The following is a 22272-nucleotide window of genomic DNA, read 5'->3' on the forward strand; positions in this document are numbered from 1 at the left end:
ATCACCTTTGCAAGACCCGCTCGATGGGCTCCTTTAGACTCCATGTATGCGAGGTATTTGTTGAACTCTCGGAATTCCTCCATGCAGGGCCTGAAGGTCATGATCTTACAGCTGGGGTTGAGCGGACTCTCCACCTTGGCCACCTCCATGATGGCTGGGGCAGTCTCTGCAGAGAAGATGATGTGGGCATCAGTGCTGAGTTATTGGGTGGTGAGGTCAGTGGTCATTTCTCCCAAATAGCAGGTAAGCTCCCCCAACAAAAACTCTTCTAGTTACTTAACCATTCCCTTCTACCACCTGTTAAGGGAGACCCCCTCATCTCTCCCCAGACTCCTGAAAAGAAGAACTGCCTCTAGTTACTCCTCCTCCCAAGCTCCTATTCTTGGCATTAAACCACTGACCTAATTATGTTGCTCTCCTCCTCAGAGTCCTTCCCAGAAAGAATGAATTTTCTAGGGACTTCCCTGGTGGCACAGTGGTTAAGAATCCGCCTGCCGGGCTTCCCTGGTGGCGCAGTGGTTGAAAATCTGCCTGCTGATGCAGGGGACACGGGTTCGTGCCCCGGTCCGGGAGGATCCCACATGCCGCGGAGCGGCTGGGCCCGTGAGCCATGGCCGCTGAGCCTGCGTGTCCGGAGCCTGTGCTCCGCAACGGGAGAGGCCACAACAGTGAGAGGCCCGCGTAACGCAAAAAAAAAAAAGAATCCGCCTGCCAATGCAGGGGACACGGCTTCGAGCCCTGGTCTGGGAAGATTCCCACATGCCGAGGAGCAACTAAGTCCATGTGCCACAACTACTGAGCCCACATGCCACAGCTACTGAAGCCCGTGTGCCTAGAGCCCATGCTCTGCAACGAGAAGCTACCGCAATGAAAAGCCCATTCACGGCAACAAAGAGTAGCCCCCGCTTGCCGCAACTAGAGAAAGCCTGCATGCAGCAACAAAGACCGATGCAGCCAAAAATTAATTAATTAATTGATTATTTTTAAAAAGAATAAATTTTCTAACTTTGCAAGTTTACAGAAGGTGTTGTTCCTACGCACCAGCTCTGAAACAGACTCTCATCCATGCACCTGTGTAAAGGCCTGGTGCTGGCTGAGAGGTTAATGGACAATATCCCACATCCCCAGCACAGGGCTTCCTCAGGTGCACTTCTACACGTCATGACATGCTTTCCTATAATAACGTACAAACTATCCTGTCCGCAAAACCACCAGACACCAGGCTAAAGTACTGGAGACACAGAAAGGGGTAAGGTTGTCTTCCAAGCTCACTGTTTAGAGGCCAAACTTTAATACAAAACTATACACAGGAAGGAGTTACTGATTCCATCTGAGTTACTCAGAAATGACTTCCCCAGAAAGAGGCAGAGTTGAGCCTCATGAGAAGATGCAGAAGTTTGCCAGATGAGAGAAAGAACACTTTACGTGGTGAAAATATTTGTAAGTTTGCAAGGATGGAGAGGGGAGGTTAGTTTGTCTGGAGCTTAGAAAGAAAAGATTATACAGGAGATCAAAGTAGAAAAGTAGGCAGTAGTAGTGCTGCGAAAACATAAACTTGATCCTGCTGTCAATGAACAGCATGATTCCTTCCACAAACATCTACTGAACACCTACTGTGTGCCAGGCATAGGGAATGCCAAGGTGATAAGGAGCATGGGCAGGCGTGCCTGCCTCAGGTAGGAGTCCAGCCCCATCATCCCACTTCCAGATGAGCAACACTGCCTGGCATCCAACAGCTCAGACAGCAAATCCTCTCAGAACAAAGCTTTCCTTTTCTCACCTTTTTATAATAAATTTAATCTGCTTGACAAAAAGAGAAGTTGGGAAGGGATGCGGTAGATAAAGGGGAAAACATGCAAGGGGATAATAAGAAGTTAAAATAGATCAGGACTACAAATGATGTGATCATCATTTACTGAAGGTTTAAATAAGTGTCTATCTCACAAAGTGCATGTGGGGAGGGAATTCCCTGGAGGTCGAATGGTTAGGATTAGGTGTTTTCACTCTAGGGCCCCAGGTGTGATCCCTGGTTGGGGAACTAAGATCTCACAAGCCGTGCAGCGCGGCCAAATACAAAAAACAAAAAAACACAGTGCATGCAAGGAAAATGAGGTACATCAAAATTAAACCCTGCCACCCTTCAGGAATTTATAAATTTGAAAATACTCTGTGTGGAGATATATTAATACACAACAGAAAATATTCTGTATTCTCCCTGCCTCAGAAAGGGGGCATGCAAATTAAAAACGTTGTGCCTAGGGCTTCCCTGGTGGCACAGTGGTTGAGAATCCGCCTGCCAATGCAGGGGACACGGGTTTGAGCTCTGGTCTGGGAGGATCCTACATGCCGCGGAGCAACTGGGCCCATGAGCCACAACTACTGAGCCTGTGCATCTGGAGCCTGTGCTCCGCAATAAGAGAGGCCGCGACAGTGAGAGGCCCGTGCACTGTGATGAAGAGTGGCCCCTGCTTGCCGCAACTAGAGAAAGCCCTCGCACAGAAACGAAGAACCAGCACAGCCAAAAATAAATAAATAAATAAATAAATTTATTTATTTATTTAAAAAAAAAAAAAAAAAGTTGCACCTCACCAGCCACTTCCCTTCAGGTGCACATGCCCAAATCCATGGGCTGCAGGATAAAAGTCTCACCTCTACACAGGATACACATAACCCTCTAGAAGCATCCAGATCAGGCCCTTGCAAGAACTATCATGGCCTCATCCACCATCACAGCCTGCATTACACTGTATGCTCCAATAATACTCACTGATTTTTTTTGCTTCTCTAAACAAGTATAGCTCTCTCCGCCTTTGCCCAAATTATTCTCTCCTGTTGGAGCAGCCTTTACCTGTTTCCTCATCTTTCAAACTCCTGTCCACTGTGGAGATTCCCAACCCTCTGCGGCAGGCCTAGGTGAGCCACCCTGTGTTTCTCAACCTCCCTCTCTGCATTTCTCTTACATCAGCTGCCTGTCCCAATGGCACCTGCAACCAAACACTGAAGTCCAAGCTACTCAAGGGAAAGCCAGGACCTCCACCATTTTAAGCCCTGGCATCCCATCTGGTACCCAGCCTGGCTCATAATATCTGCTGCAATAACTATTTGCTAACTGAATGAATGAATAAATGACAAAATGTCATTGAAGTATTTACAATAAATGATACGAAAGGCAGGAAAAAGGAAAGCATTGGCCCCAAACATGGAAAAGTTACTTAGAAAACAAATTCATTTGACCAGTAATATTACCAGAGTAATAGAATGTAAAAATCTGAGCAGTGAGAAAGGAGAAGTAGTCCCCAGAGCACCTCTTACAAACATCTGGTACATAGAAGGCAGCCTTACTTTCCCATGGCTGAAGAACAAGGGCGGCCTGCCTCTTTCTCTAGGCAAAGGGCTTGAGAGGCCACTAAAGAAAATTTGGAAATTCAGCTGGTTATTCAACAACTAAGTACTGAGTGCCTGACTGGTGGGTGGACATTCATAAAGGAATGAAACAAAACCCTAACAGTAGTGGAGTGAAACAGACAATAAATAATAAGTGCTATGAAGTAGTAAGCCAGGGTAGGGGCACAGAGTGCAAGAGGAGGGGTAACTGCTTCACACGGGGTGGGCAAGGGAAGCCTTTCAGAGGCCTGAAGGAGGAAATAAACCGTGAGATACCTGGAAGAAGAGCATCTGAGGCTGAGGCAACAGTAAGGAGCCTCTTGGGCTCTTCAAAGAACAGCAAGAAGTGAGTGTGGTAAGCAAGGGAGAGAATGGTAAGAGAGGACATGGGGCGTGGGGTGAGAGGGGAGAAGAGGGGTTTGGCTTTTCCTCTAAATGAGATAGAAGTAATCTTGAGCTTCTTCCCCCTCTTGTACATCATGTTCTAACATGTGTTTCCCACCAACAGGATGACAATGCTTTCTAAGGTAACTGTTCTGGAGGATGTTAAGCAGAGAAGTGAGCTGACTCATCCTTTTGACTGTCATATCAAAAAAGGACAAGGTTAGAAGCATGGAGGCAATTTACACAAATCCAGGCAAACTAAAATGGTGACTTGGACCCGGGGTGAGCAGTGAGAAGTGATCAGATTGCAGATCTCTTCTGAACAAAATTTTGTGATAGAAGTGAGAAACAGAGGAGTCAAGATTTTGGTCTAAAAAATAGAACAATAGCTCTGATAAGAAACTGAAGCAGGGGCTTCTGGTGGTGCAGTGGTGAAGAATCCGCCTGCCAATGCAGAGGACACGGGTTCAAGCCCAGGTCAGGGAAGATCCCACATGCTGCGAAGCAACCAATTTCATGTGCCACAACTACTGAGCCTGTGCTCTAGAGCCTGCGAGCCACAACTACTCAAGCCCACGTACCTAGAGCCCGCGCTCCGCAACAAGAGAAGCCACCACAATGAGAAGCCCGCATACCACAGTGAAGAGTAGCCCCCGCTCGCCGCAACTAGACGAAGCCCACGCACAGCAACAAAGACCCAACACAGACAAAAAATAAATAATAATTTTTTTAAAAAAAAAGAAAAACAAGCAGTGAGACTCTTAAGATATGCAGCAAATACATAACAATCAGAATTAAACCCTCACCCTTGATCTAGCTTATTAACTCGTCTGAGAAGTAAACTTTGCCTCCTCCTAATGTCACTACTTCCTTGATTACACAAAACCAGTTCTACCTCCAAATCAGGTACATTTACTAAAGACCTAGATAGCTTATATTTAGACCTTTTCAATCTATAAAGTTAATACATGATCATGATAAATTTTAAAATGTCAAAGTATCTTAAGATTTAATGTTAATCCCACCACCCAAATCTTTGCCAATATGACAGGAAAAAAGTCTGGTGCAAAGTTTCATTTCTTTGATTACTAGTGATATTGATCATTTTTGGACAGTTTTAACCATTTTCATTTCATTTTGGGTTTGCCTACATACCTTCTTTACCCTTAAAAGTTAGTTTATAAATTTTCAGTTTCTTGAGTTTTTCCTAATCCACCTTTATCATTAACTTAATCATGTTGCTAGGATCAAATTCCCAGCCCCACTTCTCTCTCTTTTACCTTTATTTCTCTGAGCCAAGCAGAAAAAAAAGGTTTAAAGTGCTCTTGCAATAATGTTTCCTAGTTGGAGAAAGACATATTTTGCAAGAAACATCTCTATGATTTTCTACTGAAGGTGATGCAATAGACATTTTTTTTTAACACTACACCTCTTTACAGACTGAGTCCCCAAAGTGAGTGACAACAATATCTGTGATGATAACTTTGTTATTTTGCCTCTACAGAGCTGGCCTTCAATGTTTCCGAGACCACTCAAACCAAATAATCATATTTATAGTAAGTACCCTAAGAACTTTTTTAATGAACTAAAGATCTTTTTCATAAGTGGAAACAAAAACAAAAAATCCAACACTAATTCATACTTAAACAATTCATCCAAGCCTCTTTCCTGAAAAAGTTTACCTTATCATGAAGGGAAAACATCTACTCTCCTTATTCTAATAATATATCTCTGGGCTTCCCTGATGGTGCAGTGCTTGAGAATCCGCCTGCCAATGCAGGGGACATGGATTCAATCCCTGGTTCGGGAAGATCCCACATGCCGCGGAGCAACTAAGACCGTGCACCACAACTACTGAGCATGCGTTCTAGAGCCCGTGAGCCACAACTACTGAGTTCGTGTGCCACAGCTACTGAAGCTCGCGAGCCTAGAGCCCAAGAGAAGCCACCACGATGAGAAGCCCGCCCACCACAAAGAAGAGTAGCCCCCGCTCACTGCAACTAGAGAAAGCCCGCACGCAGCAAGGAAGACCCAACTCAGCCAAAAATAAATACATAAAATAAATAAATTTAAAAATAATATATCTCTATTTGGTAATAAAAAAGAAACTAAGGCTGAGGCTTTCCTGCTAAATGTCAATCTATAGCCTATATTTCTTTCCTAATATACACCTGTGTTTCTGACCTGTGTCCTGTTGTTTAAACAATTTCTGTGAGAGTAGTAAAAACTGATGGCTCTCACCATGGGAGTATTAGTTTCTTAGACAATGCCTGCCACAGAACTGATCTACACTGAAGAGGACACTTGAGGATCTACTATAAAGCACAGCCCCCTGGGAGATAGAGCACTCACCAGTTAAGCAGATAATGCACTTGGTTAGAAAGAAAAGGAACCAAGGGACAAATACCAGCTGGGCTAGTGTTCGAAGAGAACTCTGTTCCTGCCTCCCCCCCTTGGTTCCTCATGAGGACTTATCCAAACTCTGGAGGCCATCCTTTCCAGTCCTCACTTACTTCTCCTTTCCGACAGTGAGATTTTAAAAAGAAATTGAGCAGCCAAGGCCTGGACAGAGCAGGTGCTACTACCCTGCTCTACTCCAGTCCCTGTGAGCCACGTTCACCGGAGGGAGGGCCTAGGCCCTACCTGAGGCAGCTGGAAGTCTGGCCTTTCATTTCCACCACTGCAGCTCACCTAGCTTGGTTTCACAGGGAGCTAAGTAGGCGTCTGCTTTGCAGGCAACCTCGGTGAGGCATCGTTATGGATTGAATTGTGTCCCCCAAAAGACATGTCGAAAACTAACCCCCAATACCTGTGAATGTGACCTTATTTGGAAACTGGGTCTTTGTACATATAATCAAATTAAGAGAGGTCAAACTCGATTAGGGTGGACCCTAGTCCAACATGACTTTGGTGCCTCCTTATAAAAGGGGAGGAGACTCAAAAACAAACTTATGGTTACCAAAGGGGAAACACAGGGGGGAGGGATAAATCAGGAGCTTGGGATTAACATACACATACTACTATATATAAGATAGATAACCAACAAAGGCCTACAGCACAGAACAGGGAACTCTATTCAATATTCTGTAATAACCTATATGAGAAAAGAATGTGAAAAAGAATGAATATATGTATAACCCCAAATCACTTTGCTGTACACCTGAAACTAACACAATATTATAAATCAACTATAATCCAATAAAATTTTTTTTAAAAAGGTGGGAGGGGAGACAGACCCAGAGGGAAGAACACCATGTAAAGATGAAGGCAGATTGAAGCCATGCAGCTGCAAACCAAGGGATGTCAGCAAGCACAACCAGCCAAGAGAAATCACAGAACAGATTCTTCCCAGATCCTTTAGAGAATGCATGGCCCTTCTGACACCTTGATTTTGGCCTTCTAGCCTCCAGAACCGTGACTGAATAAATCTCTCTCATTTTGAGCCGTATGAGTTTGTGGTAATTTATTACAGCAGCCCTACCAACTAAGACCAGCATCAAAGGCCAGACTGGAGAGAAAGAAGTAGAGAGGGCAACATTCTCCAACCCCAGTTTTATCAACAGTAAAGCTCATAATACTCTGGCCTTCCATTTGACTCCTTCATCTTTCTCAGTTGGTTCTAGACTTGGGTGGGAAAGGGAGGTGGCAAGCCTCTACATCCGCCATTAGCATCCCTAACCAGGTACTGAACCACAACAAGAGCATATCTGGCTTTAAAGGTTGCTCTTTCCTGTCATCTGAGGACCCCACAGGCCTGGGGCCCTAAGTTAGAAAGCAAGACAGCAAAGAAAAGCTCTCGGCATGACGTACTGAAAAGGACACACCACCACGTATATGGCTATTCCTGCCAAAAATGTGTGTAACCTAAATCTAATCACAAGGAAAAGGCTAAATTAAGTGACATTCTTAAAAATAAGTGGTTTGTACTCTTCAAAAATCTCAGGGTCAACAAAGACAAAGAATGAAAAACAGTTCCAGATTAAAAGATTAATGTAGTATGTGATCCTCAGATCATGGACCAAAAAACAAAAATTTTTTTCTCTTCTCTCTTTTTTTTTTTATTAAGCAACTTAATGGTATTTTTTTTAATTTTTGAATTTTATTTTATTTGTTTTGTTATACAGCAGGTTCTTATTAGTCATCAATTTTATACACGTCAGTGTATACATGTCAATCCCAATCGCCCAATTCACCCCACCACCACCACCACCCCTCCATGGTTTTCCCCCCTTGGTGTCCTTACATTTGTTCTCTACATCTGTGTCTCAACTTCTGCCCTGCAAACCGGTTCATCTGTACCATTTTTCTAGGTTCCACATATATGCGTTAATATACAACATTTGTTTTTCTCTTTCTGACTTACTTCACTCTGAATGACAGGCTCTAGATCCATCCATGTCTCTACAAATGACCCAATTTCGTTCCTTTTTATGGCTCAGTAATATTCCATTGTATATATGTATCACATCTTCTTTATCCATTCATCTGTCGATGGGCATTTAGGCTGCTTCCATGACCTGGCTATTGTAAATAGTGCTGCAATGAACATTGGGGTGCATGTGTCTTTTTGAATTATGGTTTTCTCTGGGTATATGCCCAGGAGTGGGATTGCTGGATCATATGGTAATTCTATTTTCAGTTTTTTAAGGAACCGCCATACTGTTCTCCATAGTGGCTGTACCAATTTACATTCCCACCAACAGTGCAAGAGGGTTCCCTTTTCTCCACACCCTTCTTCTCTTTTACTACAAAGAATATTTGTGGGACAAATGGTAAAATTTGAGTAAGATTGGTAGATGAGATAATAGAACTGTGTCAAGGTTAATTTCTTGATCTTTATAAGTGTACTGTGGTTAGAGAATATTCTTGTTTTTAGGAAATATATGATGATGTATTTACAGGTAAAGGGGTATTACAAGTTACTTTCATACAGTTCAGAAAACAATATGTGTATTATACACACACAGAGAGTAACAGAGAGTAAGTGAGAGTGAGAAAATGATGAGCATGGAACAACTTTAATATTTGGAAAATCTAGAATGAAGTGTATGGGAATAACTTTGTCTTTTGGCAAGTTTTCTGTTACTCTGAACTTATTTCAAAATAAAAAGTTTAAAAAATAACAACTAACAGGAGTCAGGTCAAAAGGATATAGGAACACTTTGGGAGGCAGAAGATAGCCATGGTGGCCCCATGCATCATGATACAGCCTGACTGGGATGAAAAGGACATCCATGCAAACACAGCAGAAGCAATGAGAACGTGGATACATACTAACTGGTAATGGCAGCCAAGATTCTTACTGTTGGAGAACGGAGTTCACAAATAAAAAGAGGGAGGAAACTAGAGTTAACTTACAGCACTAGGAGGGAATTTGGAGGTACTGGTATAAGCTCACAGTGTGTGTGTGTTATGTGCATACATGTATATGTACAGATAATTCCTTAGCTCTGCCCACTGAGAGGCTTAGAGAGCAGTAACACCCCAGTAGCAATGAGTTCTCAAATCTCTGTTGCTAAATACTACCATTCTCCACTAAAAGGAACCAGGGCTTCTTGGATAAAAGTCTGATTCCATGGCAGGGGAAGAAAAACTACAAGGTGGGCCTGGAATATCTTGTGCTAGATAGTAAGGAAATACTCAAAAAAACAATGGGGACATGTCTAAAGGACAGAAAAGCCAACCTGAAGGGGCTTCCACAGGCTAAATCTGGGGGAACTGGGCATAAAAATAATTGATAATAATAGGCTATAATCAACTACGTAAAGCAAGAAACCATGAGTCTATAGTGAAATAAATACACTGTAAAATATTTTTAAACCTGTAAGTCTATAATATCCCTTAAAAAAAAAATCAATCACCGTTGGAATACATCAACATAATACTCCAAAGATTTAAAATAAAAGGAACGGGGGGACTTCCCTGGTGGCACAGTGGTTAAGAATCCGCCTGCCAATGCAGGGGACATGGGTTCAAGCCCTGGTCCGGGAAGACCCCAAATGCCACGGAGCAACTAAGCCCATGCACCACAACTACTGAGCCCATGTGCCACAACTACTGAAGCCTGCATGCCTAAAGCCCATGCTCCACAACAAGAAAAGACACTGCAACGAGAAGCTTGCACACCACAACAAAGAGTAGCCCCCGCTCGCCGCCAACGAGAGAAAAGCCCGCGCACAGCAACAAAGACCCAATGCAGGCAAAAATAAAGTAAATAAAGTAAATAAATTTCTAAAAAATAATTTTAAAAAATAAAATATAATAAAAGGCATAAATTAGGGACTTCCCTGGTGATCCAGTAGGCCACCGCTCTCCCAATGCAGGGGGCATGGGTTCAATCACTGGTTGGGGAACTAGATCCCACATGCATGCCACAACTAAGAGTCTGCATGCCAAAACTGAAGATCCCACATGCTGCAACTAAGACCCGGAACAGCCTAAATAAATAAATAATAAAAGGCATAAATTAGAACACTGAACTTTTTGGATTCAATACTCAGACTTTATTTTTCTGTCTGCCCTATTACTTTCAACTTACAATGTTCAATGGCTGAGTATCAGAGTTCCTTTATCACCAATCAGATTCCACTAAGTAGGCAATTATTAGAAAATGGATGGGTGGGGGGGAGGCAAACTTCCATTCAGTTATAGCTTGTGCAACATAATAACCACCTAATTGTTAGAAATCCTATTATCCTTTTCCCTTGGGATGAAGTTTCCACTCATCACTATCAATACAATGACCAGCAACTTCCCTGGTGGTTCAGTGGGTAAGACTCGGCACTCCCAATGCAAGAGGCCCAGGTTTGATCCCTGGTGCGGGAACTAGATCCCACAGGCATGCTGCAACTAAGAAGTCCGCATGTTGTTGTGAGGATCCCGGGTGCTGCAACTAAGAGGGCCCAGCCAAAATAAATAAACATTAAAAAACAAAACAATACAAAGACCAGTAACCATGTTGATTAATTAGGCCATGCCCAAATCCTTAGGGGGAAGCACTAGACAAAACAAAAAGTTACGTAACAAATGACAGTTACTCCACTTTCCAGCAATTCAACTAAACTGACATCATTTGGTAATATCAACCAAAGAAAATGGCATCTTATACAAAATTACCATCACAAAGGGAGTTGAACTAAATCATTTGGTATATTTCTTTCAAATTGTGACTGTCTTCACTTAAGAGGCAACCAAGTAAAGAGGCAAGACCAGACCTTAAAGTCAAACTAGTCAGATTCTAATCCCTCCCACATGACTCCTACACTTAATAGCTGCAGGGCATCAAGAAAATTACTTGAACTACACCTGATTCCCCATCAGTCAAATGAGATAACACTACCTCCTCTACAGCACTGTGATGGGGACTCAAAAAGTTGCTAAATATAACACTTTAGCACACTGCCAGGCTATAGTAGGCACACATGTTGGCTTTTAAAAAACAAACAACAGGGCTTCCCTGGTGGCGCAGTGGTTGAGAGTCCGCCTGCCGATGCAGGGGACACGGGTTCGTGCCCCGGTCCGGGAAGATCCCACATGCCGCAGAGCGGCTGGGCCCGTGAGCCATGGCCGCTGAGCCTGCGCGTCCGGAGCCTGCGCTCCGCAATGGGAGGGGCCACAACAGTGAGAGGCCCGCGTACCACAAAAAAAAAAAAAAACAAACAAACAACAAAAAAAAACCCTATTCAAATTAAATCTCTTCTATTAGCTTCTTCCGAACTGCCTACAGACATGCTCAAATCTCCCCCATATAACTTTTAAATGCTCCCTGTACACCATGGCCCCTCCTATATAGACCTCAGCTACAGCCTTCAGCCTTCTTTACCCAACCCTCATAGACAAAACCCAACAGAGAATAGCCTACACTCATTTTATCTGCTTCATCTATGCAATCTTCAATCCAACTGCAATCTGACATCTCCAGGCACCAATGCATTGAAATCATTCTGGCAAGGGTTGCCAGTGACTTTCCAATTGCTATATCCAATATGTTGTTCTTAATCCTCTTACCAACATCTCTGCAGTCTTTATAACTGAACAAGTCCTCTCCTGCCACAGCTTCTGGGGATGGTGGGACATACACCATCCCCTTCTCACTCTCTTGTCGTCACTCCACTTTCTGGAACTCCTTTCCATGCTCCTCTTCAGCCAAACCCCTCACTATTGATAGACTGCAAGGTTCTTTCTGTGGTTGTCTTCCCTCTACACCAGACACAGACGTTATGGCAGGGTTCATCCACATTGGTCTCAACTGTCCTTACCAATGCCTCAGAAATACACAGCAGGGCTTCCCTGGTGACACAGTGGTTAAGAATCTGCCTGCCAATGCAGGGGACATGGGTTCAAGCCCTGGTCCGGGAAGATCCCACATGCCGTGGAGAAGCTAAGCCCGTGCACCACAACTACTGAGCCTGCACTCTAGAGCCCTCGAGCCACAACTACCAAAGCCTGCGTGCCTAGAGCCCGTGCTCTGCAACAAGAGAAGCCACCGCCCTGCACACCGCAACAGAGTAGCCCCCGCTCACCACAACTAGAGAAAGCCCGCGCACAGCAACAAAGACCCAACGCAGCCAAAAATAAATAAATAAAATTTAAAAAAATTTTTAAATCATATTAAAAAGCTATTAATGAGATTTTTTTTTAAAAAAAGAAATACACAGCAAGAACCTCTCTCCCCTGAATCCAAGCCCAGTAAATCTAAGTGCCTACTGGGCACAGCCATTCAGAGATGATTCTCACACTCAACAGAGACAAAACTGAATCTAAAACTTAACAGGGATAAAAAGGAATCTTTCCTCCAAAATCTACTTCTCTATCCCAGAGGCTCCATCCTGGTTCATTCAATCCATCCATAGTCTTGCTTGTCTTTCTGTGACCCGCACTGACCAGCACTAATCCTCAAAGAGCTTATGTGTAAGAGGGAATACACAGGTGGTTATGATGCCACAGGCCAGGTGCTGCAATAAAGGGACGCACAGAGCACCATGAGAGCCTTTAGTAGTACAAGAACAGTGGAATCCAACCTTAAAGCGTGTAAAGGGAAGGGAGAAGGAAGAACATCTCCTACACAAGCCCTGCCCTCCACTGCAAGGACCACATCAGAATCCGAGGAGCCATCCTGAGCCCTCCCTCACTCTCCACTTCTGTGTGGATGCCAACTGTTGTCTATTCAACATCCTGAACACATCCATTCTCTAATCTCCATTCCCAATGTTACTATCCTAAGTCAAGCTTTGGTCCTTTCTTTCCTAAACTGCTCCAAGAGTCTTTGCTGATTTACATACCTTTTGATTTTCCCCTCAATTCTCTTCTATACACTATAAAAAATACAGAACAAACTTTCAAAGCACAAAATTGATCATGCCATCCCTATTTTAAACCCTTTAATAGCTCAGAACCATTTCAGCATGAAAACCATGATCCAGGCTCTTGCCTTCTCCCCCAGCCTCAAAGAGCCCTTTAGCCTACTTGAAACCTTTGCTTCATTCTAACCAAAGTTCCCATGGATGCCAGGATATTTCCCTCCTTTGCTGTACTGTATACAGTCATGCATCATGTGTATGACATTAATGAGTACTTCCTGTGAGCTAGACATCTACAAAGTGCATTACTGTGCACTTTCCTATTTAAACCCTAGAGTAACTCCACTGAGAGTGACCATGAATATCTCTAATTCACCAATGATAGAAATTAAAATGCTTGCCCAAGATCCCATAGTAAGAGCTGAGGATGTGACCTGAGCCTTATCTGAAATTCTATTACCATATTCATAACTACTATGCTATTTCCTTGGCCTTTCCTCAGTTGGCAATCTGGCAAAAACCTATCTTTCAAAGTTTTCCTCAAGTATAAACTGCTTTATGAAGACTTTCCCAACAACACTCCTCACCAACTACCAATGTCATTTTTTTAATGCTCTCCTCACTCTCACTCCATATCTGCAGTCAGTCGTCATTCTTCCTGGATTCTGCATTTGCAAATTCACCTATTTGCTAAAATTTATAACCCCAAAATCAATGATTGCGACACCTGTACAGTTATTCACAAACACGCATGGAGTGGTGAAATATGTGAATCACCCTACATGCATGTTCATCCAGCTGAGGTCAAACAAGGCAATGATTTGCCTCTTGTTTCAGCCCTCATACTGTAAACAAGTATCCTTTTTGCAGTCTATTTATTGCCAGTGTTTTTTATATTTTTTGTGCTTCTTTTTGGTTATTTAGCTGCTTAAACGAGCCCCCAAGCACAAGTTCCTAAATGCAAGAAAGCTATGATGTGCTTTATGATAAAAATACATGTTACATGGCTTCATTCAGTTATCAGTTACATTGCTGGCATGAGTTAAGTTCACTGTTTCTTTTTTTGGTTTTTGGTTTTTATGAATTTATTTATGTATTTTTGGCTGTGTCGGGTCTTCATTTTGGTGCACGGTTTCTCATTGCAGTGGCTTCTCTTGTTGCAGAGCACAGGCTCTAGGCACGTGGGCTCAGTAGTTGTGGCTCACGGGCTCTAGAGTGAAGGCTCAGTAGTTGTGACGCACGGGCTTAGTTGCTTAGTTGCATGTGGGATCTTCCTGGACCAGGGCTCGAACCCATGTCCCCTGCATTGGCAGGTGGATTCTTAACCACTGTGCCACCAGGGAAGCCCTAGTTCACAGTTTATGAATGAATAATTACATATTAAATAAGGTGTTTTTAAACAGAAGCACACATAACACAAGATCAATATATCACCTTGACAAGCATTGACAAGCATTGACAAGCATTGTGATCAGAGATGCATAGGAACCTGACCTATATTTCCCCCTAGGAGCAATGGTTCAGAATTCACTAATTCAGTATTCACAGTGACTTTATAGAACATAACTACCACAAATAATGAGAACTGACTGTACCTAAGCCCTTTTAATTAGATCATTCAGAAAAAGCCCCTACCTACCCACCCCAACCCATGGAAGCCATTCTCCTCCCTTCCCCTCAAGAATTTCTCCCACCTACAGCAGTGAGCCACGCAGCCAATCCTGCAGACGACAACTGACCTGAGCTAGCTCAATCACTCCCCCAGGAACTCAGAAGTGAGGAACAGAGGAAGCCATGAGGGGCTGTGGCAGCCACTGTCTTCCTTGGGCATTAACAGAAAGGAGATGAGCAGAGAGAAGAGGAGGTGGGTGGGGAGAAAGACAGAGAGAGATTGATTTGAGAGGGGAAAAAAGAAAGGGAAGAAACCAAGCCTGAGTCACTCAGGCATAATGTAAGTCATAAGGTAAATGCCTGAAGAGTCTGCATCTTCAAGAGACTGCAGGGTCTGGGTCTTCCCTGGTGGCGCAGTGGTTGAGAATCCGCCTGCCAATGCAGGGGACACGGGTTTGAGCCCTGGTCTGGGAAGATCCCACATGCCATGGAGCAACTAAGCCCGTGTGCCACAACTACTGAGCCTGTGCTCTAGAGCCCGTGAGCCACAACTACGGAGCCTGTGTGCTGCAACTACTGAAGCCCGCTTGCCTAGAGACTGTGCTCTGCAACAAGAGAAGCCACCACAATGAGAAGCCCGCGCACCACAAGGAAGAGTAGCCCCTGCTCGCCGCAATTAGAGAAAGCCCATGATCTGCAACAAAGCCCCAACACAGCCAAAAATAAATAAATGAAATAAATAAATTTATTTTTTTTAAAAAAAGAGAGACTGCAGGGTCTGGAGACCTGAAAACTACATTGCAACAGGCACTCCAGATATGATTTAAATTCTTACAATAGGAAGACAGTTGAATTCAGAACTGGGCAGAGTGCAGAAGGAGGTGGAAACCCACAAGGCATCCTATTTATTGGAACAGATCTAGCATAGGTAGTCTGGATCTTTAATAGTTCTGACATGATTCCTGACCCCTGGATCACAACTTAGATAGTGAGTTCATGGAACAAACAAATACAGCAGCAACGTCCTGCTCCCCAGATCTCAGCCAAGGTGCTACGATCCTGTACCCTGATTCTTCAGTTTTCTATTTGTGGCAGAAGTGGCAGTTCCCAAGGCAGGCCCACCAGCAATGGTGTTTTGGGAGATATCCCAAGAGATAGGTCCTTAGGGTCCCAGCCAAGAACCTGTTCTCCAACCTTCAACAACTCTACTATCAAATCTCTTTCTGGTTAAGTTAACCAGGGACGCGTCCACTGTCTGTAATCGAATCATGACTGATAAAATTATCAAATATAAACTAATAACGGTGAGTAGAAAAGAAACCTGGTATAAAAATAATCAGTTCTTTGTGTATCTTAATGAAGTTAAGCCAAATTACTCGAAATTCATTTTGTAGTAATTGAGTAAAATTACTAACTGAGCCATTTAACTAACTAGCCAGCTACTACAGCTACTTTCTCTTACTGGTCTAGCACAGTAGAAGCTCTCAATAGCCTTTTGCTTAACCAATTCACCAAATACTAACGCAATGTCTGTGAAAAACGTCACTGCTGCCCACAACATAGGCGAGGCTAGTAGGCTATACCCATTGTGCCTAAGTATCAGCTGAAATGCATGCTTAGCAATAACAGTGCTTATTTCCAATCCAGTTTATGTAAACTGTGCCATTATGTGATGTGATTAAATATTATTTAAGTAGATTAAGTGTGAATACAAAAATGTTATTGTTTCTACAAAATTTAAGTTAAATATTTTGGAAAAATCCAGTATAGATAAGATGATTTTTTAAAAAAAGGATGCCAAATGAAGTGTGGGAACTGCAGTAGTAAAAGGTTAGGCGGTAAAGGGATATGTAAAATCTAGAAGGATTCTAGCTCATATTATTTCAAATGTATAAAATCTCACTTTAAAAAAACAGAAACTGAGAGTGGTACATGTTATATTGGGAGTGTATTGCTTATGCAAAAGAGGAAATGCAGGACTCTAACCTTTACTCAAAGAAAAGGCTTTATCCTACAACAAAACATAAGCAAATGAATGTATATTTATGTTTTAAGTAGAAATAAAATAATAGATATATCTTTCTGATTTACATCTTTAAAATAAAAACTACTCAAGAACTTTTAGAAAAACTACTCTGTGCCTTTATAATACAGGTATAAAATAATGCAATGTCAACATTTGTCAAAATATTTCCTTATGGCTAAACAGAGCTATTTCCCTTGTCTGTTCCATAGTGCCAAGCCCTCCATCCCTGATTTAGGAGAAAGTCAAATCAATAAGGGAACGTAACTTGAGTTAAAGAAAAACACAAAGCTCTGTGGGTTTACTCTTATACTGGATGCCATTGTAAATAGTATTTCTTTAACTTTTGCTTTAGAAATAATTTGAAATTTACAGAAAAACTGCAGGAATAGAAACATTTTTTAAAAAGTCCTCTTACACTTAACCCAAATTCATCAAATTAGTTTTACCTATTTGCTTTATCAATTTGTGTTCTTTCTCTCCACATACTCACACATACATGTAATTTTTCTGAGCCATTCTGAGAGTAAGTTGCATATATCGAGGGCCTTTACCCTAAAAACTTTAGTGTGTGTTTCCTAAGAATAGAGGTCTTCTCTTACACACAGACACAAGAGTTTTCAACTCCAATAAGTTTAACATAGATACAATACTTATATCTAATTTCTGTGTTCCAATTTTGTCAAGTGACCCAATAATATCCCTTATAGCATTTCTTTTCCCTCCAGTAGGGAATGCAGTCTAGGATTAGGTATTGCATGTAGCTGTCATTTCTCTTTAGTATTCTTAAAACTGGAATATTTCCAGAATCTATTTTTGTCTTCAATGACATTGTCATTTTTGAAGAATACAGTCACTTTTACATTTAAACACTTAAACATTTAAACAGAACATTTAATTGTTTTAAATACAACATTTCTTATTTCAGTGTATTTTTTTCTTTTGTTGCTGGTATATTAAAATGTCATTAACTTTTTTTTTTTTTTTTTTTTTTTTGGCTGCTTTGGGTCATCGTTGCTGCGCGCAGGCTTTCTCTAGTTGCGGTGAGCAGGGGCTCTTCATTGCGGTGCACGGGCTTCTCATTGTCGTGGCTTCTCTTGTTGCGGAGCACGGGCTCTAGGCACGCGGGCTCAGTAGTTGTGGCTCGTGGGCTCAAGAGCACAGGCTCAGTAGTTGTCACTAGGGCTTAGCTGCTCCACGGCATGTGGGATCTTCCCGGACCAGCGATGGAACCCACGTCCCCTGCACTGGCAGGCGGATTCTTAACCACTGCGCCACGAGGGAAGCCCCATAAAAATGTCATTAACTTTTAAATGATCTCATATCCAGCCAGCTACCTTGCTAATAATCTCGTTTCCAAAACTTTGTCTATAGATTATTTAATGATTCTATATTGATCATGTGAAAATCATCTGAGAATAGTAATTTTTTTGTTGTTTCCTTGACAATACTTACTCATTTTATTTCTCTTTCTCATCTTACTGACCTGGCTAGGGCATCCTAGTGCTAAAGAGGAGTGACAATAGAATGTCTTATTATAAAGGGAATGCTTTTAATCTTTACTCTTCAGAATAATGTTTACTATGTATAGGTTCCCTTTAAAAGGTTAGAAAAGTTCTGTTCTATCCCTTTCTCTAGGTTTTTTGTTTTATTGGGGGGGGATGGGTTGGTTTGCTTTTAAAAGAATTTTATCAAATGCTTTTTCTATATCTATTATGATGGGTTTTCTCCTTTACTATTGAGATTAAATATGATTTTAATGTTGAACCAACCTGTATTTCTGGAATGCACCCAATCTGATGATAATGTATTGTCAGAGTTGCACACTGTGGAATTATTTGTGTTAATATTTCATTTAAGGTTTCATATCCTATCTTCATAAGTGAGGCTAGTATTTTCCTTATTCATATTGTCCTTGTCTGGTGCTGGTATTAAGACTTGCTAACCTGGGACTTCCCTAGTGGCGCAGTGGTTAAGAATTTGCCTGCCAATGCAGGGGACACAGGTTCCATCCCTGGTCCGGGAAGATCCCACAGGCCTCAGAGCAACTAAGCCTGTGCGCCACAACTACTGAGCCCACAGGCTGCAACTACTGAAGCCCACGCACCTAGAGCCTGTGCTCCGTGCCTGGAAGCCACCACAATGAGAAGCCTGCGCACCGCAATGAAGAACAGCCCCACTCACCGCAACTAGAGAAAGACTGTGTGCAGCAAGCAAGACCCAACGCAGCCAAAAAAAAAAAAAAAAAAGACTTGCTAGCCTGAAAAAATGAGTTGGGAAGTGTTCCTGAAAAGAGGGAAATTTTGAGTTTGTGAGGGTTGAAATTAGGTATAATTTGAATACTTTGCAGAACTAGTTTGCAAAACCATCTGAACCTGGCATTCTTTGTGGTAAGACATATAACTACAGAATAAAAACTCTCAGATGGTATATTTCTACAACTTGAATACATTTCAGCATTTATATTTTTCTGGAAAACTGTCTGTTCGAATGTATTAGCATAAGTTCTTCAGGGTCTCACCTATAGTTTGGTATTCTTTTCAGTCCTAACACTGTTCTTGTCCAATTTTTTTTTTCCAAGATGAGGATCTATAGCTCCCATCACTCTCAAAAATGTATCACATATGACCCCAAAAATAGTTAAGAACCACTGGACTAGATCATGGCCACAGAAGTGGTCTGAGCTGTGGTTCCATCTATACCCAGAGGTATAAGCACTTCATCTTTGTTAATGTTTAGTATTGGTAACCTTTAAACTTAGGAAATTAAACAAGTTCAGTGTTCCTAAACACTAGTGGGCAGTGGTTCCGTCGGTTCACTAAAAAACAGGAATGAAAGTGTTCTGATTTTTCATAAAGTTACATTTTTTCTTCTTGAAGAATGCTCTTTCTGCTTTGTTGATGCTTTTTTGAACAGTAAGTTATAGTAAGTTTTCTTTTATAATTTTTACTTTAGAAAATTAAAAGTTGACAAGCCTATGTCAGTCCAGCTTATTTTTTTCAAATCTGGGAACCAATAAACTAAATGATCTCTTAAGATCCTTCATGAGCCCAGCATTACATGTGAGAAATGGAAAAGAAGAGAGGGTGGAGGGATGGAAGGAATTGCTTATTTAAATTAATAAAAATGGAGTAACTTACTCAAGTTGAAGTTCTTATTTACCTTCCTGGTTTCCGAGTTTTTAACTCTACAGACCCCCAACCTCTACCTAGATAGATGAAACTTCCAAAGGTAACATTCTCAACAAACCATTCTCTTAGTAAAAATGGCTTCCAATTGGAAGCCATTCAAGTGGAATCTGAAATGACATTGGCAAACCACTTTAATTTCCAATTCTTCAGCTTGACATTTAAGATAAGTAATCCCATTATTTTCCTCTAAAGCACACAGATTTTCAGACCTTTCTAACTATCCCTCCTAAATCATTCATTCATTCAAATGACAACCCTCTCCTTCTACAGCTAAATAAGATTAATCAAAGAATTTGCCTGCTAAAATTATTTAACTTCAAGGACCTGGAGGCAATAAGGATGAAAGAAAAAACTTTATCTTAGATAGGTAAAGATATGAGAGCAATCTCAAAAATGCTGAACACAAGCACTGACTATTGAAAGAGGCATGCCCACTATAGAAAAGTTAATGGAGGCAGACCACAAAGTCATCCTAAAATTCCTCCCATCAATCCCCAAATGTGACCAAGCAGAAGCAGAAGACTGCAATACTAACAGCAGAGGCAGCTAACATTCAAGAACTTAACATCAAGAGGTTATTAACAAACTCATTCAAGGTCACACAGCTTTGAAAAGATATTTTCAAATTTTGTTGTGGATAACTAAATGGGCAAGTAGGTGGAAAGGGAGGCTCAGGTGCTTGAAATGTGCTTCCATCTAGCTCTAGATGCAAAAACCAAAAATAAAAAGAATTCCTCCCAGGATAACTGCCTAACTCAACCAAAATCACATGGAAAATAACAGTAATAAAGACTGGCCAACTGACCAGAAATTCCTTCCCCTTTGTCATAGCAAAAATCCAGAAGAATAAGGAATTCTAGCAAAATTGACAAATACATGCAGTATGTACTTCAGAGTCAAACTCAAGGTACAAACATAAATGCTACAGGAGTTCCTGGGGAAAAGGCAAGACCACAGATGGCCACTGTGGGGGAAGGCATAAAGAAGAGGTGAGTTTGAAGTGGGTCTTAAGTAAATGGGATCAAAAAAAGGTGAGCTATCCTTCTATGGGGGATAGGGAGCACATAATAACACTGCTAATATAGGAAAATTAACTCATTTAATCCTCCCAAGAGCCCAGCCCTACGAGGTAAGTAGTATTATTAGCCTTATTCTGTAAGTGGGGAATTGGAAGCGCAGAGCGGTGTTCTCAAACTTTTTGATCTCAGGTCTCCTTTATACTTTTAAAAATTATTGAGGAAACCAATAATAAGAGCTTGTATTTATGTGTGATATATATTTACTAAAACAGAGGAATTGTAAAATTATAAGTTAAAAGATAAATTTTAAATCCCCATATGTATGAAACTTTTAAGATAATTTTAAATTATACATGGGTCAAAGGCAACAATGGTTCTCAACAGAAGGTGAGGGGAAGGATTTTTATCCTGTTTGGAAAACTGGCATTGTCTGGAACCACTGCAGTCCTCTTTGTCACAACTGGAGGAGTGCTAGTGACACCTAGTGAGGGAGAGGCCAGGGATGCTGCTTAACAGCCCTACAATGCATAAGAAAAGCACCTACAACAAAATAATTATCCAGCCCTAAATGTCAATAGTGCAGAAGTTAAAAACCTTGCTCTAGGGACTTCCCTGGTGGCCCAGTGGCTAAGACTCCACAGTCCCAATGCAGGGGGCCCAGGTCTGACCCCTGGTCAGGGAACTAGATCCCACATGCCACAACTAAGAGTTGCATGCCACAACTAAAAGATCCCCCATGCCAAAACAAAGATCTCACCTGCCGCAGTGAAGACCCAGCACGGCCAGCCAGCCAGCCAGCCAGGTAAATACATACATACATACATGCATACAACCCTGCTCTACTGACATTCAGAAAGCAACTCCAATGTCTATCTACAGAATAATCAATAAATAAATCAGAGTATAGTCACCCAATGGAATATTATACAGCAGTGAAAGTTAACAAACCAAAGCTACTCCCAACAATACGATGAACCTCAGAAAGTTAAGTCTTGGACAAGTCAAAGTACATGTCCATTTACAAACCTAGAAAATAAAGTTTAATTTGTTTTTTTAAGGATAAATGCATACAAGATACATCTTTTTGTTTTAAGCAAAGGAATACTGAATATAAAAATAAGGACAAGGTTGGTAATTCTCTGGCAGTCCAGTGGTTAGGACTCTGCGTTTTCACTGTGGAGGGCCTGGGTTCGATCCCTGGCCAGGGAACTAAAATCCCATAAGCCACATGGCTCAGCCAAAAAAAAAAAAAAAAAAAGCAATAAAAGAAAATCAGGACAAGGCTGCTAAGCAAAGGTAGTTGGGATAGAAGAAAATCACAAAGGTTTTTTTTGTTTTTTTTTTAACATCCTTATTGGAGT

At 41.7% G+C, this 22272-nt stretch overlaps 1 protein-coding gene across 14 annotated transcripts in view; it reads right to left on the reverse strand.

Annotated features, from left to right (window-relative positions):
* The window catches only part of KDM4C (lysine demethylase 4C), a 430596-nt gene that overhangs the window by 367153 nt on the left and 41171 nt on the right, over nt 1–22272 (reverse strand). For 13 of the 14 annotated variants that reach the window (XR_010841968.1, XR_010841967.1, XR_010841969.1 and 10 more), the window contains exon 2: nt 6–166. The exons of the other annotated variant lie outside the window; for it this stretch is intronic. Coding sequence is in view for 10 of the 13 variants with exons in the window: in XM_067041563.1 (XP_066897664.1) it covers nt 6–166 (161 nt within the window). In the remaining 3 variants the exon portion in view is untranslated. The remainder of the gene's footprint in view (nt 1–5; nt 167–22272) is intronic. 14 annotated transcript variants of the gene reach the window in all.

This window comes from Kogia breviceps, chromosome 8 (genome assembly GCF_026419965.1).
Source record: "Kogia breviceps isolate mKogBre1 chromosome 8, mKogBre1 haplotype 1, whole genome shotgun sequence".
In the NCBI taxonomy this organism is placed as follows: domain Eukaryota; kingdom Metazoa; phylum Chordata; class Mammalia; order Artiodactyla; family Physeteridae; genus Kogia; species Kogia breviceps.